The sequence below is a fragment of the Vulpes vulpes genome, chromosome 9 (genome assembly GCF_048418805.1).
Source record: "Vulpes vulpes isolate BD-2025 chromosome 9, VulVul3, whole genome shotgun sequence".
Classification (NCBI taxonomy): Eukaryota; Metazoa; Chordata; class Mammalia; order Carnivora; family Canidae; genus Vulpes; species Vulpes vulpes.
Genome location: NC_132788.1, coordinates 760,816 through 781,834, shown reverse-complemented (window position 1 = coordinate 781,834; position 21,019 = coordinate 760,816). Strand labels below are relative to the sequence as shown.

Here is a 21,019-nt window from a genome sequence, read left to right as displayed (position 1 = left end):
AGTTCCTCACAGCTCACGCATGTCCTCCCCAACGGCTCCTCAGTTTCTCGCCTAGCTCCTCGCACTGCCCCCGCATGTCCTCACACGGATCCTCCGAACTCCTCACACAACTCCACACACGGTACCGCGCAAGTCCGTACACAGCTCCACGCACAGCTTGTCAAGCGGCTCTTCTCGCAGTTCCTGACGTGGCTTCTCACAAAGTTCCTTTCAGGTCCTCACACCATTGTTCTCAGTTCCCGGCATCATCCGTCGTCACACGTGGCGCCTTACGTAGTTTCCATCTCAGATCCTCTCATGGTTCCTCACGCGGCTCCCCACACAATCTTTCACGCTTCCTCCCACAGTCCCACAAAATCCACACGTAGTTCCTCCCGGTTCTTCACAGCTTCTCACAGTTCCACATGGTTTCCCACAGTTCACACCATTCCTCAGCTCCCCACAGTCCACACACACACACACACACACACACACACACAGATCCTACACAATTTTCCACACGCTTCCACACACATTCCCTCGGAGTTTCTCACAATTTTCCACACAAATCCCTGACATAGTCTGTCACACGGTCCTGCATGCATTTCTCCCCCCAAAAAAGTTTCTCACAGTTCCTTAAACACATTCCCTTTTCCAGTACGTGGGAGCTGTGCGTGTAGAACTGTCGGGAACAGTGTGAAGAACTGCACTGAGACTGTGTGGGGGACTCGGTAAGTAACTGAGGAGAATTGTGGGAGCGACTGTGGACTGTCCCTCACATGGTTTCCCGTGCGGTCGGTTCCCTCACGGCCCCTGTCCTTTCCCACACACGCTTCCTCTCACGGTTCCACACGGTTTCTCCCAGAGTTCATGTATATTTCCTCATAACTCCCCACACAGTTTGTCATAGTTTCTCTCACATCCTTACAGTTCTACTCAGTTCTTCAAACTTCCCCACGAAGTTTACCAGAGTTCTCCATGTGGCCCCCCAGGCATTCCAGAGTTCCTCACAGCTCCCCCAAAATTTCCTTAAAACTCACTCACACAATTCGCACAGCCCTCCCACACCGTTTCACACGTTTCTTATAGTTATGCAAAGTGCCTCGTGATTCTTCACTTACAGTTCCTCACGCCGTTCCTCACGCCGTTCCTCATAATTCTTTTTTTTTTAATTTTTAATTTTGTTAATTTACTCATGATAGTCACACAGAGAGCGAGAGAGAGAGAGAGAGAGAGAGAGAGGCAGAGACACAGGCAGAGGGAGAAGCAGGCTCCATGCCGGGAGCCCGACGTGGGACTCGATCCCGGGTCTCCAGGATCGCGCCCCGGGGCCAAAGGCAGGCGCCAAAGCGCCGCGCCACCCAGGGATCCCCCGTTCCTCACAATTCTTCACGGAAATCCTCAGAATCATGTAGTTCCTCATGTGTTTTCTCAAATTGCTTCTCACAGCTCCTCACACGACCGTGTCCCAACCGTTCACCTCCTTCCTCTCACAATTCCACAAGGCACACACAGACCCTCCCGGCTCCCGTTCTCACAGTTTCCCCGAGGCATCTCGTCATTCCTCGGTTCCTCAAAGTTCCGTCATAGACCCTACGTTCCTCACACAGTCCCTTTCACGATCCCTCCACAGCTCTACGCTCCGGTCCACAAACTTTCTCGTGCGTTTCAATGGTTCTTCGGACCCACAGTCATGCCCAAGGCTCGTCGCAGCCCAGAGCTCCCACAGCCTCCTCACAGTCCCGCACCTCCCCCGCGCCCCACACAAGCCCACACTTGCTACAGTCCCACACCCAGTTCCTGGCGGTCACGTACAGGCCGCCACCGTTCCCTCACACAGTTCCACACGCCTGCTCTCGAGGTTCCACACGATCCCTCACGCGGGTCGCTACACACTTGATGACACACTCCCCGGGCAGTTGCGTCACAGCGTCCCCAGGCACTTCCTCTACGGGTCCCGGAGGAGGCCCTCACGTTCTCTCATAGTTCTCGACACGTCTTCATACAGCGTCTCAGTTCCTCAGTCTGTCACGCAGTCTCCGTCATGGTCCCTCACAGTCCCCACAGGTCCCTCGCCGAGTCCCTCAGGTGAGTGCACGGTGCTCGCAGACGTCCCCGCAGAGTCGCTGCCGATCCCTCGTCCGCCCAGTCGCCAGTGTGCCACGGTCCCACACGGGCTCCTCCGAGGCGTCACGCAGGCCCACGCCGCTCAGGCCTGCGCTCGTGTCGCCGCGGTTCCTGGCACATTGCGCGCAGCTCCTCGCAGCACCTAACAGTTCCCGCCTCCCCGCGCTTCCCCGCACTGGGCCCTCGTGCCCGCGCGGCCCCTCCGGGCGCCCCCTGCCCGCGGTCCCCACACAGCCCCGCGCCATCCCCCCTGCCCGCGCCCTCCACGGCTCCCGCCCAGCTCCCGCACAGCCCCCGCCGGTCTCCTCAGTCCTCCCGCGGCTCCCGCCTGGCTCCGCACAGCCCGGCCCGCAGCGCACGTTCGCTCGCTCCCCCTCCTGCGCTGCGCGCTCGGCCCTCGCACTCAAGCCCTCAGGTGCCGAACATGACTTCGGCTCTGTGCGGCCGCGCCACAGCCCGTGGCTCACCCGGGCGTCCGCGCGGCCGTCGCGCCTCCCGAAGCTCCAGGCGCGGGCTTCCACAGCGGCCCACGCGGCTCCCCGCGACGCCCCGGCGGACCCCCCGCCCCCCCCGCGCCTGCCGCACGCCGCCCCGCTGCTCCCGCGCACAGCTCCTGGGCCCCGGGCTCCTCCGCGGCTCCACACACGCCCGGCCCGTTCCTCGCGAAAGCGCTCACGCGGCCCCTCACGGACGGCCACGCTGTCCCCACGGGCAGCCGCTCCCCGAGCCCTGCGTCGTTCCTCCCGCGCGTCCTCGCGCTCCCGACACGTGTCCCCACACGGCGGCCCGTGGTCGACGGCACGTTCTCGCGTGTCCTCCCCCACAAGCCCTCACGGAAACCACCTTCGCCGCTTGAGCCCTCAGCCCCGCCGCCACCGTCCTCGAGGCTCCGGCCGCGCTGCCTGAAGCCCTCCCGCGGGCCCGCTCGGCCCATCTCTTCCCTTTAGGGGGTTCACACGGGCCCAGGGCGGAGCCGGGGCTGCTGCTGCGTCCGCCTCGTCCCCGCCTCGTCCCGAGCGCCGCGCCCGGAGCCTGCGTTGGTCGAGCACAGCCCGGCGCCGAGGAGCCGCTCACCTTGTTGGGCCCGGAGTCCTGCAGGAGAGGAGACGGGAGACGGTCTGAGGAGCGAGCGCGGCCGGGGGGGGGGGGGGGGGGGGGGGGGGGGGGGGGGGCGCCCCGCGGCTCTTCCAGCCCGAGGACCCGCCAGCCCGCACCGCCCAGGACCAAGGCGCTCACCATCTCGGCCAGAGCGGAGATGACCTTCCCCAGCGTGGTCAGCGACTTGTTGATGTTGGCGCCCTCCTGCGGGGAAGGCGGTCAGGGGTCAGGGGTCAGGGGTCAGGGGTCAGGGCCTCGCGCTCCGCTGCCCTCCGCTCCCCGAGCCGGCCGCCGCGGGGAGGGGCAGGGGCAGCGGCTCTGGCTTCACACCGTGCCCCACGCGTGCCCCACGCGACTGCCGCCCGTGTCCCTGTGACCCGCCCTCACCCCCCGCCCACGTGGGGGGCCCACCTTGAGCCGCGTGCCCTTGGCACCCGTGGAGTCGGCCCGCTCGCTGCCCGCCAGGTCCACCAGGCTGATCTTGCTCACCTGAAACCGCAGGCGTGTCACACGCGGGACGGCCCCGGCCACCGTGGGGCTCCCCCCCCCCAGCTCGCCCTGGGGCGCCCCCCTGAGGCACCGCGCCCTCCCCAGGCCTGAGGGCCTCAGACCGCGGCCTCCCTCCCCTCGCGGCTCATCGGCCACTGCCTGAGGTTCAAGCCCCCCCAGGCCGCACCCCCCGCGCCCCTAAAACGGCCGGTGCGTCGTGAACCGGTTCCTGCGCACCGGCCGCGGCTCAGCTGCCCCACGGGGACCCGGCGACTGGACGGGACCCAACGCCACCGGGCCCGGGGCTGCCCGCGTGCCCTCCCGCGCCAGCTCTGCACGCAGGACGTTGCCCGGGGCCCAGGGCAGGGGGACAGTCGCGGCAGGAGGCCCCCGCTTGGTCCCCCCGGAGCCCCTGGGCCCCTGTGATCTGGGAGGACGGTCCCAGGCCGAGCCGACCACGCGCCTGGGTCTCAGGGCGGGTGACCTCCCCACGCGCTCTGCAGGCCCAGGACGAGGCCCGGCCGGCACGTCAGGGGCATGACACAGAGACACCCGGACACCGACGGCCAGAGGCACCGGTGACACGAGGCCCCGAGCCTGCCCCACCGCCCCCCGGGAGCGCCCATGCTGCATCACTGGACACAGCCACCCCCGCGCCACTGAGGCGACTGAGCCACGTGGGAAAGGCACCCGGGCTGGGGTGGGGCGGGCGGCACAGCCCCGGCTTCGTGCGCGTGGAGGCCGGGGACCCTCCTGCCAGCCGCCCCGCCGCGGCCACCCCTGGGACGGCTCGGCCCTCGGCGCCCCCTCCTCGGCCCGACTCCACCAGAACTACCTGGCAGGAGGCCGACGGGGGCAAACGCCAGGTCCGCGGCGCCCCCCACTCCCAGCCCCGCCTGCACCCAGGGGTGGGGGCCAAACGCCCGGTGAAGGCCCACGCCGGGTGGGGCGGTAGGTGCCGGCACCCGGGCTGAGGGCACAGTGCATGCCTGGCGGGCTGGCGGCCGCCTGGGCCTCCTCGCTCCCGAGTGTGCCTGACCCCGGACCCCTGATCCCACCCAGGTGGCCCCTGTGCCGAGGCCACACCCACCTTCTCCGTGGTGATGTTGGTCTCCGCGTCGTGGCGCTTCTGGGTGAAGATGATGTTGAAGACGGCGTGGGAGCGGCTGCTGGTTTCATTCATGTTCGTGGCGGCCACGGTCCTGCGGGGACAAGGCACACGGGGTCACCGTCACCCTGCGGCGGGCCGTGAGGACGGCTGATGGTGCCAGCCCAGGTCGCGGACGTCGGTGCCCCAGCTGTCTACCATGTGGTGACCATGCGCCTGCGGCAGCACGCGCAGGACCCTCACCCTCCCGGGGCCATGGGTGGCGGGGAGGGGGGCAGCTGCCGTGACCCCAGGGCCCACCCCCACGGCTGACCCTCCCCAGGTGCCCTGCCCGGGCCTGTCCGCAGGGCTGCTCGTCCTCGGAGGCGGCACTGCTGGGCCTCCAGACCTCTGACCTCTGAGCCCGCAGGGAAGGTCCCCGGGAGCCGCCAGGGACGCCCCTGGTACCCCCAGGGCACAACGGCCCCTAGAGGAGCGCCCACGCCTAAGCGACAGTGCTCCGCTAGACAGGGCGGGGTGCTCGAGGCCCCTCCCCGGCTGGCACCTCCCCAGGTTGGGGGACCCGCACAGCCCCGGGGGGACCGGGAGGCCGCCGAGCCAGCGGGCACGCACCTGGCCTTGTTCCCTGAGTCCATGAGGTCCTGGATGTCATTGTAGGAGGTGACGGCCAGCTTGGAGAGGTCCTCCACGTAGGGCCCCAGCAGCGGGTGCTCTCGCACGCGCAGGTTCCCTTTGTTCTTGGGGTTCAGGAGGTCACGGACTCGCTCACAGTAAATCTCCATGTAGCTGACCTGCAGGGCAGAGGCACCATCAGGGACCTGAGGTGGGGCGAGGGGCCACCATCGGGGGGGACGGGGCCGACAGTGGAGCCCTGGGGTGGGGCAAGGGGCCACCGTCAGGGGGGACAGGCCGACAGCGGGGACCTGGGGCAGGGGCGAGGCTGGGGAAGGCGTGCAGGAACCCCCCAGCCTGTGTGATTGTGCAAGGTGGGTGCCAGCCCGTGTCCTGCCGGCCCTGCCCCCTGCACAGCCAGCCCAGCCCAGTCCATGTGGACGCCCCGGGGCCCCCTCTGCCCATAAGCATTGCTGTCCACGTCTGGGTGGGCCCCCCCACTCCACCCCCACTCCACCCCCACTCCACCCCCACTCCCCACCTCCCCCACCTCCCCTTGCCGTCCGGGCCCCTCCTACCTCTACAGAGTAGGACATGTTGTCGTTGGTTGTGTCATTGATACGGGAAAACAGGTCCTCGCAGAGCTGCAGGGCCAAGGATACCGCGTTGGACGACGGGGCTGCTCCTGGGGCCCTGCTCCCGGGGTGCTGCGGGCGGCCTGAGCTGGGGCTGGACACCTTCCCCGGGCCCCCGTGGCTCCCCAACAGTCCCTCTCAAAGGCACTGAGAAGGCCTGCAGCTGAAGAGCAGCTGTCTGCTGTCAAGTCACGGAGATCCCCCCCCCCTGGACGACAGCTGGACCTTCCCTCCCTGCTCTGGGCCGCCCTTGTGTGCGAGGTGGGGGGGTGTCAGGCTGGGTGGGGGGTCCCAGCAGCATCCCAGGCACGTGTCTCCACCCGCGGTGAACGGACGGCGGGCATCTCTCCCTGCCCAGGAACCCCCCCCCAGGGCTCCTGCCCCCCCGCGGGGCCCGCCCCGGGCGCCGGCCGTGCCTGCGGGATGATGCCCTGCTGGTCCTTCTCCTGCTTGCCCATCATGGTGTAGGACTTGCCGGCCCCGGTCTGCCCGTAGGCGAAGATGCACACGTTGTAGCCCTCGAAGGCGTGCTGCAGCATCTCCTCGCCGATGTCGCGGTACACCTGCTTCTGCGACGCGTAGTTGATGTCCTCGGGCTGGAAGACAACGCGGCTGCAGGAGGCTGGGCGCGCCTGGGCTGGGCACGAGCACGCTCCCCGCAGGGGTTCCCAGCCCCGCCGGCTCGGGGGCATGGGGCAAGTCAGCAAGGGGACCCACGTGCCAGGGCGCAGAGGCGGCAGCGTGAGACCCCGCGCTCGAGCCACGGCGTCGGTGGTGGGGGGCAGCCCGGAGCGTGGGCCGGTAGGTGGGGCTGGAGGCGCCCGGAGCCCCGGGACAGGCGACCAGGCCATGCGGGTGACCTCCGAGCACAGGGTTACTTTGGGCCCCAGGCGTTTCCCCGACGACGCACGTCCCCGCTCAGGGTGACCCGGCTGTCAGACACGAGGGGACGTGGGGAACAGCCTCGCACCCGCCCCCCTCCCCTGCCCAAGCAGCAGCCCTGCTTAGAGAGACACACGCAGCTCAGAGAGGTAAGGGACAGGTGGGGGGCCACCCAGCGAGCACCCACCCCCCGCGAGCCCCAGCCCTGCACTCACCGAGGTGTGTGACCAGTAGGAGTAATCGAAGCTGAAGCTCTTGGGTGTCTCCTTGGGCTGTTTGGGGTTAACGATGGCTGCGGAGGGGACACGCGTGGCAGTGAGCGCTCTGCTGGGGGGAGAGGCGGCAGCAGGCGGTACACGCCCCCGGGGTACCCTGAGGCCGGAGGCGGGGGGCCCAGGCCAGCCACCCCCCAGCGGACGAGACCAGGGCTCCCACGCCTCTGTCCGGCGACCCTGCCGCCCACAGCCACCCCGAGGCACCCACAGTGCTTCCCCCCTGCAGACACTGGGTCCTCCGGAGACCCACAGCCCGTCTACCGCGCCGCCGGGCCTTCCCCCGTCTGTTCTGCACACGCTCTCCCAGGGCACCCAGGAGGCTGGGGCGTCCCCGCACGGTTGTGCCCCCACCTTCCCAGGTGGACCCCGTGTGCGGCGGGCGGTGCCAGCTGTCCCCCAGGGGTGTCCACCACGCGGCATCCAGCTCGCTCCTCCCGCCCGCGGGCACCTTGCCTCCAGGTTTGCTGTCGTGGGCCCCGTGGCGCTGCCCTGTGCACACCCCCTTCCGCCCCCCGCAACCAGCCCTGCGCCGGCCTGAGGCACCACTCGCACTACTTGGCTTTGGGACCCAGCCCCCCGGTGTGGGGAGTCCCGGGAGACGGCCCGGCAGCCTGGGGAGGCCCGGGGAAGGGGCAGGGGATGACCACCCGAGTGCTGTGCTCGGGGCCCGGAGCGGCTTGCGGGTCGGGGTGGCGGCGCCCGGAACCCCCAGCGTGGATCATGCTGGCGCCAGGGGCCGAGCCTGGCCCCCCGCCCCTCCCGGCCACCCCACTTGGTCCAGCCTGGCACCTGCCCGGTCCCAGGCGCTGGCCTTGCCTCCTGCCGTCCCGATGCCGGGGTGTGTGCCAGGGGCCTCGGGCTGTGCGCCCCCCAAGGCAGGGCTCCGGCACCCGAGCGGGCAGGGACGGCGGCCAGAGGGGCTCTGTGCTCGAGACCCACATCCCCAGTCCCCAGGCCCCCTCGGGGTCCCCCGGGGTCTTGACAACTGCCCTGCCATTACAGCTCCGGACACAGTCCGACCAGAACCGGGGTCCACAGGGCCTGTTCTGCACACCCGGGCCTGTCCCGGCCACCCCCAGAGCGTCCCCCGGGGCAGACTGGCTCACGGCCCCCTGCAGTCGGCCCGCGGGCCGGGGGACAGAGCCGGGTCTGCAAGAGCACGGGCTTCCTTGCCAGGGTCTGGAGCTTCTCCTGTATGAGACGGAGGCGAGGAGGGGTCCTCGTGGGGCTTGCTGGGTGGGGCAACGGGAACACTCCCCCCCGCCCCCGCCAGGCCGCGGTGGGGGCAGCTGGGGCCCCTGCAAACTTCCCAGGGTGCGCAAGGCCTGGGCGCCCGCCCGGGACAAAGACCCCAGCTTGAATAGGGCAGGGGGTCCGGGGGGCAGGGGGTGCAGCGGGCCCGGGGGACGGGGCTGAACGGAGAGATTTTCTCCGTCCCCAGGCCGGCGGCTACGTGCTGAGGAAGCCCCGAGCCTGTTGTTAAGCGGTTGGTAGCTTGAAACCAGCCCCGGGGAGAGCATTTATGCCGCGCGTGTGCGTGTGGGTGCACACGTGTGCGAGCGGCGTGTGCACAAGTGAGCTGCTCCCCAGCAGGCTGCAGCCCCACTCACAGGACCTGGAGGGGCCCGCCCGCAGCGGGGCCACAGCCTCCCGGTCACTCGGACACCCGGGCGTGGCCTTCCTCCACGGGGGAGCGCGCACCTCCTCACCTCCTCCTCCCCGCGTCCCGGCCGGGCCTGCGCCCCCTCCCCACGCCCCTTCTGGAATCCGCAGGGCCCTGCCCTCATCCCCGCTGGTCCAGCTGCCCCTGGCACTGGCGTGTGCAACACCCACCTCCCCACTGGAGTGTCACCCCTGACGACAGCAAGAGCCTCCCGCTATCCTAGGGCCCCAGAGCGCAGCCCCATAAAGGCTCGCGCTCAGCAAATGCTTGCTGACGACTGAAGGGGCCCCACGTCCACCGCGCTCTTTCCACGCGGCCACGTGATGACACACGTCACAGCGTCTCGGTGTCCCGGCTGTGCCTCGGGAACCCTTCATCCCCGTGGGACTACGGGGACAGCAACGGAGGCCACACGGCGACTCCGCGAGCACAACACCCACGTTGGGACTCTAATGGGTGGTGGGCTTCTGGGGGAGAAGGCGGCTCCAGGCCCCGCCGCTGTCCCTGGATGGGGCCGGCAGGGGAGCTGGCCAGTGACAAGGGGCACCCGCTCCCTGGGTGGCCTCCAGGGCTCCTCTACTGATACCATGAGCAGACCCGCAGCAGCGCCACCACCTCTGCAGCCACAGCCGAGCTCCCTTCTGCGGCCTTCGGTTCCCAAGCTCACTCTATTAGGAGCCTGGAACATTCTAGAACAGCGATGGCAGATGGGGGCTTACGTAAGTCAGGCATTTGCAACACCGGGGTCTGTGCACGGGGCTGCTAGGTGACAAGGGCCTTTGGGAGAAAGACCACTATGAGCGGAGGAGAAGGGTCTGGAATGTTCCAGGGAACCATCCGGAATAGTGGTCTGCTGCCTGAAAGCACCCTGGGCCCGGCTGGCCAGGTCCAGGAGGGGGGCTGGGGGCAGGCCCTGGGCGCACGGGCTCCGGGGCCTTGTCCAGCACCCGGGCTCCGGAGGCACCGTCCCGGACGAGCAGCGTCCTCCCCAGATCCACATCCTCCTGGAACCTCAGCACGTGACCTTTGGAAATACGCTCTTGGCGGACGTAGTTGGTGAGGACGAGCTCGTGCAGGCTGGGGGGCCGTAAATGCAGCGTCCCCCCGAGGCGGACAGACAGACACTCACAGGGGAAGGCCCAGGTGAGGACGGAGCCAAGCGCAGGCCCGTGGCAGCCACCGCGGCCAGGCCAGGAGGGGCCCGCCCCACGGACACCTCGACGGCACGCTGCTGGCCTCTGCGACAATGACCTGCGGTGATCTGCTGCGGCCGTAGGCGCGGGGGCCCCGGGGTGAGGCCTGGCCCGCCATGGGCGCGAGGGGTGGAGACCCAGGCCCGGCCTCGCCTCTGGGGCCCGCTGGGCAGGGCGGGGGCGGGAAGGCCCCATCCTGAGGCTTCTTCTCTGCGGGGCCAGAGGGACCCAGAAAGGAGACAGGAAACCCTTCAAGTTCCAGGTCTGCTCTCTCGTCACGCGGGGGCTACACGCGGGACCTCTGCCCCCCTGAGTAACCCGCTAGCCCCCCACGGATGGACGGACGGAGCAGACGCGGTGCACAATTTGCCTGGCGAAATTTCGAGATCTGGAATGTTCGAGTGCAGGGTTCTGTTCAGGCGAAGAATACGGGATGGCAGGTCACGGTCACCTGTGAACGCTTCTAATGCGTGTGTCACGACGGAGCTTCGAGGGGCGCGTCGGGGACCCGGCATATCTCCCGCGTGCACCTACTTTTGCGACTGGAGCGGGGCCAGGCCCCCCACCCCACCTCGGGCCTGGCGCTGGGCGCCGATGAGCAGGTGCGCGGCCCGGGCAGCCACGCGGTTCAGCGACCGCAGCCTCCCTGGCCGTACCCCGGGCAAGCGGCTCCCCGCCGAGCCCTCAGGCCGGCCCCTGACGCCTGGCACAGCCCGCCCGGCAGCACCGTCCCCGCCTGCTCCCCGGCCCCACGGCCACTGACAACGTGGCTGCCTCCGCGCGTGTCCACCTCGGGGCCCCCGCCTGCCCCGCGCCCCGGGGTCATCAGGAAGGACGCCCGCCCGCCCGCCGGCCTCGTCCCTCAGACAAGCCTTTCCTGCTCCCTCAGCCTTCACCCACGCTTCTGACCTGGCTTCTGGCACTTTCTACCAGTACCATCACCGCTTTGCTTCCTCCACGATGAACGCAGCTTCCCAAGTGAGTGTCCCGAGTCTCCATCCTCTGACCCTTCTCTCCCTCCCTGTGTCCCCGAGTGGTCTCTCAGCCAGAGGCGGGCCAGAGCCTTCAGCCCCTCCAGCTGTCTGCTTCCTGACGCCCTCCCACCCTGTCCGAGACCACTCCCGAGTTCTGACTCTCATGTGCTGTCCTGTGTGCTCTGGAGGCTCCTGGAGGTTTGGTCGCCTGTGACCCCCCTCCCGCCAGGACCCTCAGCGGCCGTCTAAGGTGATGGTGCACTGCCAGGGCCTGGACCCGAAGAAACAGGGGTCCCCCAGTCATTCCTGATGTCCTGGGTCACCCAACAGCGACAGAGCAGACCCTGTCAGCTCCTTGGGCAGGTGTCCTCTGACCACCCAAGGTCACAGCTCCCAGCAGGGGGTATGATTCCCACCCGGGGGTCACTTCTCACCAGGGGTCACGGCTCCCACCAGGGGTCACGGCTCCCACCAGGAGTCACAATTCCCACCGAAGGTCATAGTTATCACCAGAGGTCATAGTTCCTATCAAAGGTCATGGTTCCTACCAGGGGTCACAGTTCTCACCAGAGGTCACAGAGGTCCCACCAGGGGTCACAGTTCCTACCAGGTGTCACAGCTCCCACCAGGGGTCACAGTTGCCACCAGAGGTCACAGTTCCCCCCCTGGGTCATGATTTGCATCCAGGGGTCACAGTTGCCACCAGATGTCACAGTTGTCACCAAGGGTCACAGTTCAAACCCTGGGTCATGGTTTGCATCCAGGGGTCACAGTTGCCACCAGGGGTCACAGTTCAAACCCTGGGTCATGGTTTGCATCCAGGGGTCACCGTTCTCACCCGAGACGCCATGGTTCCCACCAGGGGTCACGGTCCTGTGCAGCCCATGGCTTCCCACCCTCGGCCGTGAGTCACACCCCCTGAGCCACCTTCTCCGGTCACAAGGAAACCAGGCCCCAGGACCCTCGGCCCCCGTTGGGGGAGATGCTGGCCGCAGCCGGGCCCTGGGGAGGACGACTCAGAGGTGCATTCTCTACGTGCGAGGGTCCCAGCGAGGGGAGCCCCACTGCCCGTGGCGGCCACCCGTGCATCAGCGCCCTCCACAGCTTCCAGGTCCTTCCCCCGAAGTATCCCGGGACCACGTCCTCCATAAACACTTGACGCCCCAATCCTCACGTCATGGTCAGCGTCCAGGGACCAAGTGGGGACAATAGTGCTCCTACGAGCCATGATGAGACCTCAGATGTGCATGGGGACACCAAGCCAGCAGCCCCTGAGCACGCTCTGAGCGGGGCCTCCGCCACCTGCTTGCATGGGGTGAAGGGCCACAGAGCCCCACGGGCTTCTGAAGGGACCACCTCCGAGCCCCCACCCCGTCCCACAGAGCCCGCGGGTGCCCAGAAATTTCCAGGGGCGCCTGAATCCTCAGCCCCTCCACAGGCCTTGGGAGGCAGCTGCCCCCCGCAAGCGCCCTCCCCAGCCAGCCCCTCCCTCCGAACCTGGATCGCAGGCAGGGTGGGGTTACACGGGGGGCAGAGCACCGGGAGTGGGCGAGGCGGGCCCCATCCTGCAGCCTGCGGGTGAAGCACCCATGAGCCCCTGGGGCCGGGCACAGCTGAGCCTGCGGGTGGGTGACAGTGCGGCCACCGCGCGAGGGACCCCAGGGGCAAACCGTCTGGCTGAGCCCCGAGTTTGTTCTAAGTTGCCACGCGAGGGTGCAGGCTGTCAGTCAGCTGGGGATGTCCCCAAACACTGGCTCGGTTTCCTCGGGGCCCGAAACGAGCCCCGCCAGCCTCCGGGTGGGCGGGGGGGCAGGGGCGGGAGGGTCTCCGGGGGCCGGCACCGCTCTGCTTCTTGGTCCGGGGGCTGCTCAGACAGTGAGGACGCCGAGCCACACGCCGTGCTCTGACCACCCGTCTACACGCAGGCGCAACTCATACGAGAGTTCAAACCAAAGGAGCCAAGGTCCGGCTCAGAGCAAGGGCTCTCCCCGCCCCGGCCGCGCGTGTGCTCCAGAAGCCCCGGGCAGCTGCCCCCGGCGCCGACGGGCCGCGCTTCCTCTCACGCTGACCGAGGCCTCCTACCGCTCAGGGACTTGGGGATGACTTAGGATCGCAAGACAGAAAGACAAGGACAAAACAACGGAGGAGCACAGGGCAGCTGAAACCAGGTGAGAGACCTCACGCACCGGCCCGGAAGGCGTGCCCCCCAAAGGCCCCCCATCCTGAGCCTCGGAAGGTGACTGGTCCGGAAGCGGGGTCCCTGAAGATGTGAGTAGCTGCACACGGTACAGGGGGTCACGCTGGGCCGGGGGCTCCCGAGTGCAGCGACCCCCATTCCCTTCTCTTATGTGTTTCGAGTCTGTTTAAACGCTGAGTTGTTAACAGCCACGCTCGTAGGTGTCGGCGATCATCGCTACGGACGCCACCAGAGCTCACTAGCCAGGGGCCCTCCTTCGGGCCCACCCAGCCCCTCGCCTGCCCGCCTGCCAGGTGGCCAGGGTCCTCCCCGCAAGGCCACATGATGGGGCGGGCCGCAGGCCAAGGTGGCTGGACCAGCAGAAGCCGCAAGAGGCGGGAAGGAGCCTCCTCTAGAACCTCCGGGGCGGCACGACCCTGCTGGTGCCTTCACACAGCGGCCTTCAGACCGTCGTCGCCCCCGCGCGGGTGGTCATTTGCTGCTGCCAGCCCAGGGAACCCACAAACCGTACAGGCGATGGGGAGCTGGGGGCCGGGCCGGCCGCTGGGTGTGGCCGGGGGACCCAGGACGCTCGGCCCCGAGCGACGGGCAGCCCACGCCGCCCCGACGAACCGATACTCACTGGTGGTGCTCCCGGACATCTGGATGATGCACTTGGAGTCTCGGCTCATCTCCCGGGAATTGAAGGGGCGGACGCGCACCGCCACCTTCACCGAGGCCCCGGCCATCGCTCCGGCCTTGGTGGGTCACCCTCAGCGGCGTCAGGAGCCCGAGTGGGCGCGGAGACACCTTGAGAGAAAGGGAGATGGGAATTAGAAGCAACACCCAGAAAGGCGGAACAGGTACGTCAGGGCGGCGACTGGGCCTCCCCCTCCCCACATCCCAGCACATGCCGCCTGCGAGCCGGGCGTCCACGAGGACCGGGGGCCGGCAGGGCGGCTGCAGAGGCAGGAACAGCAGCCCGCGAGGAACAGCCCGTCCGCCCGGGGACCCAGAAAGGCTCCGGGCACCTCGGAAGCGTCGTCCGGGCAGGACCAAACCGTGTTTGTGGAAAGCCGGCATGAACCCCACCAGGGTCGAATTAGGTCCTCTCAAAATGCTAATAAGCCCCAGGAGCTCAGAACGGGACCTTATTTGGAGACGGGGTCCTTGCACACGTGATTGGTGACGACGAGGTCACGCCGGAGCCGCACGCCCCTAACTCAACACGGTGTCACTACAGCAAGAGGACAAGGGGACAGGGCCACACAGGAGAGCGTGCCTGAAGGAGGCGGAGGCGCAGGCGATGCTCCTACAGGCCCAGGGCGGCAAGGGTGGGCCGTGGCCGCCGAGCTGGGAGGCCCGGAGCGGAAGCTCCCGCGTGGCCTCTGAAGGAGCCTGCCCTGTGCTCCCGACCCGGGCCCTCGGCCTCCAGACCCCAGGCAGTACGTCTGTTCTGGAAGCCACCAGTCTGCGGGACCGTGTTACAGCACCCTGCCACACCCGTGAGGACCCCTGGGCCCCCCCGCCCCCCGCAGACACCCAGGCCTGACCCCCCTCTGCCGGGCGCAGGGCCAGACGCCCCCCCCTTGGAGGCCTGCCCAGCCGGGGGCCCGCGGCCCAGACGAGGGCAGGTGTGGGGCACCTGCTCGAGAGACAGGGCCTAAGGTGCAACTGAGGTGCCCGTGTGGGGGGGCCTAGCTGGGGACACCTGCGGGACCTCGCCGTCCAGCAAGAAAGAGGCTAAAACCACCCGGAAACAAACACGGCAGCACGAAACAGCACAGGGAAGAGAAGATAATGATTTTTAAATTCCTCATAATGGGGATCCCTGGGTGGCGCAGCGGTTTAGCGCCTGCCTTTGGCCCAGGGCGCGATCCTGGAGACCCGGGATCGAATCCCACATCGGGCTCCCAGTGCATGGAGCCTGCTTCTCCCTCTGCCTGTGTCTCTGCCTCTCTCTCTCTCTGTGACTATAATACATAAATAAATAAAAATTAAAAAAAAAAACAAAAAAAAAAAATAAATAAATTCCTCATAATGAATATCCTCAGAAAGAAAAGCTACTTCGCCCACGAACGGGCGGACGATGCTATTTTTAAAGGGACCATTTAATGAATAAGAGAGTTCTTGGGAATTAAAAATACGAAAACACCAACTTTAAAAGTAAACCAAAGGGTTGGAATTAAGTAATTTTCCGTGAAAGGAGAGAGAAAAGAATGTGAGGATCCGTGAAAAGGAGCCGCTGAAGAGCGAACTGGAGCAAACCCCCCAGGACCGCCTGTCACGAGTCTCCAGACTCAGAGGCCCCCGCCCAGCCTGGCGGCCCTAGAAAGTCACACCCCAAGCAGACTGTGCCGTGTCAGCACCCACGGAAGAGTCTGGGAGCCTCCGGAGCACGACAGACCCAGCCTGGAGAGTCGGCGGGGCCCGGGCATCCCGCACACACGCCAGGCGACTCGAGAAGCGCCTCCAAACCGCTGAGGGCAGTGGGGCTCGGCCCACCGGACCCCCGGGGCGCGAGAGGGGAGTGAGGAGCGGGGAGACCCCGGGAGAGGCTAGAAGATGCTCCGAGGACCAGCGAGGGAGCACACGGCACGCGCGGGAGGGAGCGAGACGCGGGTCCAGGCCCAGAGGACGGCGCTGGGCCCCAGGTGGCGAGCTTGATGGGCAGGTGACGTGGGGACGGCAGGAGGGGAGCTGGGCCCGAGGCCGGGGCCTGCCCAAGGGCTCAGAGAGAAAGCAGCAGAGGCACGTGCGGGGCAGCAGGAGGGGAACTTGCTGGCCCTACGGCCGCAAACACAAAGCGGCTCCCCAGGGACAGCAGGGCCCATGCTGCAGGGTGGGGGGGTCCCGCTGGAGCGACGCCACCGAGCAGGACCAGCCCCTCCCGGAGCCTCCGGCCCGGCGCCCCGGCCATGTCCGCAGCACGTCCGCTAGCTGGCCAGGACATGTGAGGCACGTGGGAGGACAGAAAGCAGCGGGCGAGGGGACCCAGAATGTCCTCCCGGGCTCTGGGGGCAGCCGGAGCCAGCAAGCGCACGGCTGCCGGGTGTGCAGGAGAGGGAATGGTTCGCTCAGCAGATCCCACCGACGGGGCGGGCAGCCGTGAGCGACGGGACCAGGCCGCGACCCGGCCCAGATGTCCTGCAGCAGCTGCCGGGCAGTCCTGGGCCGCATTGAAGTCACGCCAGGAGGAGCAAACCGCGTCACAGAGAAGCAGGTGCGGGCCAGGGACGCAGGACCCAGCCCAGGCTCTGCCTTCATCTCAGCCGTGTGGCGGGACCCCTGGGCCTCGGTTTACCCATCTGCGAAATGACAGGGTTGAGGCGGATGACCCCAAAGTGATTCCACCCCCCAGGTCCAGGGACCCGGAGGAAAGCTAGCACAAACTCCCTGCAAACTTACAGCGCGGCTTGATGGGGTGAGCACCGGGTGTTATACTGTATGTTGGCAAATTGAATTTAAATTTAAAAAATGTAAAAATAGGGATCCCTGGGTGGTGCAGCGGTTTAGCACCTGCCTTTGGCCCAAGGCACGATCCTGGAGACCCGGGATTGAGTCCCACATCGGGCTCCCGGTGCATGGAGCCTGCTTCTCCCTCTGCCTGTGTCTCTGCCCCTCTCTCTCTCTCTCTCTCTCTCTGTGACTATCATAAATAAATAAAAATTTAAAAAATAAATAAATAAATAATGTAAAAATAAATAAAAAAATATTTTTGACTGAAAAAAAAAATTACGGTGCGGCTCCAGCCACTTGGAAAGGTCCTTCCCACAGGCCACTGAGGGGGCTGGCGGCCTGATGCTGCAGCTGGCTACCCAGGGGGGCAGGGGCCTGGGAACGCAGGGAGGGCAAGCTCAGGGCAGGGAGCTGCGGTTGCAGGAATGGCCCGGAGCCCCAGAAAACAGAACTCAGCCTGATGTGAAGACGAAGTCGGGGCTTCCACCAACTGCCGCGTAAAATGAACTCAGATGCCCACTCGGCTGTGAACCCCCGTCGCCAGAGGCATCCAACGAGCAAAGGCTTGGGAGACAGGTCTTGAGACTCTCCCACCTATCACTGCCACCCTCAGGAGAATCTGCCCAAAGACCCCTTTCCAGCACTGTCCCAACCGCCCACCCAGGGGACCTCCTGGGGACCCCGGGATCAAGAGCACAAGGGGCCTGAGGAGGGGCCTGGGAGCCGTCTCTCTTTGCAGAGGGAGGGGACCCCCACCCCACCCCGCAGCAGGATCAATGCAGATCTCGGGCTATAAACTCCCAGCCCTGCCCAGGGTCTGGTGTTTGACCCCTCAACACTCCCCAGGGAAGGCTGGACACGGACCAGAACCTTCCTTGCGGGCCAAAGTCTGCAGGGGGAGAGGAAGCACCAGAGCAGCGACGACCAGGAGTCAACAAGTGCAGGGCATGAGCCAAAGCCCGGGTGGGCGGGGCGCAGAACTGGGCCTGGCATCACGCCCAGCGACACCCCCGAGCCCTCAGCCACCGCACGCACCCATATCCACACACCACAGGTGTTTTTTCAACAGTTTCCCCTTCTTACACCCAAAAATGACCACCCAGGAGGGGACCGGAGGCATGTGCCTCACTGAGAATCTGTGTTTCCTTATCCTGGAAAATTTCCACACTCTGGAAATGGAGAAAAGTATTAAGATGTCCCAGCTGGGGTGGGAAGAGCAAGAGAAGGTTGTGAAGTCCTGGTGAGGATGTCAACTGGAATGTGATCTCGAGCATTTAGCAGCATGCCTTGTGCCTTAAAAAAAGGGGGGCGGGGGGCTCTATGTGTTGAGTAAGCGATGCTCAGTACTGAAATAGAAAATAATTAGGAATAAAGAAAATATTTATGAAAGCAGATGTTCGATTCAATATTGCACAATTTTTAGTTCTCCCCAAATTTAGCCACGTTAATTCAGTGCGATTCCAATAAGCAAAATATTCCAACAGGCTCTTCAGTGGAATTTTGCAAGAGTTCCAAAGAGAGCTGTGAAAAATAAAAGCAAAGAACGTACCCTACCAGCTACCAGACTTGCTATAAAGCTCTAATGACTTCCAAAGTCCACTAATGACCCACAAATAGAGAGATCAGCAGAAAAGTCAAAGCGTGACCACGGATAGACACACGCGCACACGCACACACACACACACACACACATCCAACGGATGGTAGGCAGCATTTTAGGTAACTCGGTGAGATTGGTATTGGAACCACGGATTCTCTCGTGTTAAAAAATAGAGTGAGGATTTCACCTTTGAAAGTCTTAAACATGGAGACGATGCTGTGGCTCCGGGGTAGAGACTGGGCGTTGGCACGAAGCCTGGAAGGCAAAGGACAGGCCAGTAGAATGGCTGGCAGCAAGCAAGGTCCCTCCCACCAGGCCCAGCTAGAGAAGCTGGGTAAAATCTTACAATTGGTTGGAAAGAATCAAAGAGCTACTGAAGCCACGCGGAGCAGCAGGCCAAGATTCCAGAGATGGGGGGCTGCCCGGACAGGAGACAACATTCCAACACTCCACAGCACTTTCTCCCCAAAGGCATTTGCATTCTGGGCACGGGGCAAAGAGGCTGGGAATCTGGAGTCTTCCCTGGCAGGGAGCTGTTGCTGAGGGATGGAGAAACCCACTGAGCTCTTGGTCAGGAGAAGCAAACTTGACAGGCCAAAAGCCCAGGAGAAGGAAGTAGGGAGCTGCCCTCGGCCAGGTCTCCCCTTCAGATATGTGCTAAACTCAGAAGCCGAGGAGCAGGAGCTTACAGACCCAAGCAGAAAGCCTCTGCAAATCAGAGGAGCCTTCTGCATTCTCACTCGGGTGCTGGGGAGAAAAGGGTCGGCATTCAGGATCCACTGGGAGGGAGGGCTCCAGTAATCGTACCAGGGCCTACGGGCTTGAAAGCCCTGGGAGGGAAAAAAACAAAAACAAAAACGCCCTGGGAGGCAGAGTCTAAAACCAGGGCAGAACCACTGGGAGGATAAATCCTATCAAAACTGCAATGCTTCCCTGACTCAGCTTAGTTTCTGCCTGAATTAGGGATGACCGTCCACTCTATCTGCTTGGAAAGAAAAAGGCGAACCATCCAGAGCCTCTACTGTGTTTCTTTTCTCTCTTTCTTTCTTTTTTTTTTTTTTTTTTTTAAGATTTATTTACTTGAGAGAAAGAGAGCATAAGCAGGGGGAACGGGAGAATAGAGAGGGAGAAGCAGGCCTCCTATTAAGCAGGGAGCCTGATGCGGGGCTCAATCCGATGACACTGGGGATCATGACCTGAGCCGAAGGCAGGCACATCACTGACTGAGCCACTCAAATGTGTCTCAATAGGTAAGATCTGACATTAAATCAAAGTCACAGAGCATATAAAAAGAAAGGACTATAGGTTTCACAACAAGTTGTGGGGGTAGATAAAAAACCATGAAAAGAAATATATTTACACGTGATCCAGATCTAGCAGTTATCAAACAAGGACTTTCAAATAACCATGACATATATTCAAGATAAAGAAATGGAGAATAAAGAGAGAAAATAAATGGAAAAATGGAGAATTCTGCAAGATTTAAAACTGTAAAAAAAAGATTTTCTGATGGTAATGCTAGAATGGAAAACACAATAACAGACATTAAGAATGAAAGAGACTAGACACAGCTGAAAGCAGGGTTCATGAGCTGGAGAAATTACAGAACAGAGAAAAAATGAATAGAGAATACAGGATGTAGAGTCAGAGTAACCGAGGACACACTGAAATGGTCTCACATGCATATAACTGGAATCTAAAAGGAGAAGAAACGGAACAGAAGAGAAGCAATACTTAAGAAGATAATGACCTTTAATTGTCTAAAATTGCTGAAGCACCTCAACCCATAGATCCAAGAAGCTCTGCAAACACCAAAGTAGGATAAACATGAAGAAAACTACATGAAGGCACCTTATTAGTAAGACTGCCGCACACCGAAGATGAAGGGTCCTAAAAGCAGCCAGAAAAAAAGAGACACATAATAACCTTTAAAGGAACAAAAATGAGACTGACAGCTGACCTCTGGGCAGCAACGATGGAAGCCGCAAGACAAGGTCAGGTCTCAGCGTTACTAGGGGAAAGGAGCACTTTATATCAGACTTTCAAGGATACATGTTTCAACTGCTAAGATCATTAAAAGAGCAGAAAAAGAATGTGTAAATAAGTTAGTAGCAAGAGAAACAGGAGAAAAACGTGAATCTTTTTTATTAATCTAATAGAAGGAAACAAAGGAGGAAGAACAGAACTACAAAAAAAGCTACATCAAATGGAAGATGAAGACTTAAAACTGCAGATAAAAGCCCAATCAGTATGCAAGAAACACTCCTGGTAAAACATTATAACTGTGGAAACAGATTTTTAAAGAATTCTATTCTGTTGCCAAGAGGTATCTTTTTTTAAAGATGTTATGTATTTATTTTAGAGAGAGAGTGCGAGCAGGGGAGAGGGGCAGAGGGAGAGAATCTGAAGCACGCTCCCCGCGGGCCACGGAGCCGCACGTGGAGCTTGATCTCATGACCCTGAGATCGTGACCTGAGCTGAAATCCAGAGTCGGATGCTCAACCGACTGAGCCACCTGGGCACCCTCAAGAAACACCTTTAAATAAAAAGACAGAAAGGTTGAAAATAGAGGATAAAAATTTTTGGCTTGCTTTTTCTATCAGCTCCTGAGAAGGAAGAATACATGCCACACACATTCCCTTAAAGTGCACATCAAGGGGCGCCTGGGTGGCTCAGGCTGTTAAGCATCTGACTCTTGATCTCAGCTCGAGTCTTGATCTCCGGGTCGTGAGTTCAAGCTCCATGTTGG

At 63.4% G+C, this 21,019-nt stretch overlaps 1 protein-coding gene across 30 annotated transcripts in view; it reads right to left on the bottom strand.

Annotated features, from left to right (window-relative positions):
* The window catches only part of KIF1A (kinesin family member 1A), an 88,140-nt gene that overhangs the window by 52,131 nt on the left and 14,990 nt on the right, over window positions 1-21,019 (bottom strand). For all 30 annotated transcript variants that reach the window (XM_072718945.1, XM_072718947.1, XM_072718948.1 and 27 more), the window contains exons 2-10: window positions 13,855-14,021; window positions 7,146-7,222; window positions 6,465-6,644; window positions 5,992-6,057; window positions 5,414-5,592; window positions 4,784-4,895; window positions 3,616-3,693; window positions 3,343-3,408; window positions 3,181-3,198 (exon numbers count right to left, since the gene is read on the bottom strand). In XM_072718945.1, the coding sequence (XP_072575046.1) occupies window positions 3,181-3,198; window positions 3,343-3,408; window positions 3,616-3,693; window positions 4,784-4,895; window positions 5,414-5,592; window positions 5,992-6,057; window positions 6,465-6,644; window positions 7,146-7,222; window positions 13,855-13,960 (882 nt within the window). In that variant the 5' untranslated portion in view covers window positions 13,961-14,021. The remainder of the gene's footprint in view (window positions 1-3,180; window positions 3,199-3,342; window positions 3,409-3,615; window positions 3,694-4,783; window positions 4,896-5,413; window positions 5,593-5,991; window positions 6,058-6,464; window positions 6,645-7,145; window positions 7,223-13,854; window positions 14,022-21,019) is intronic.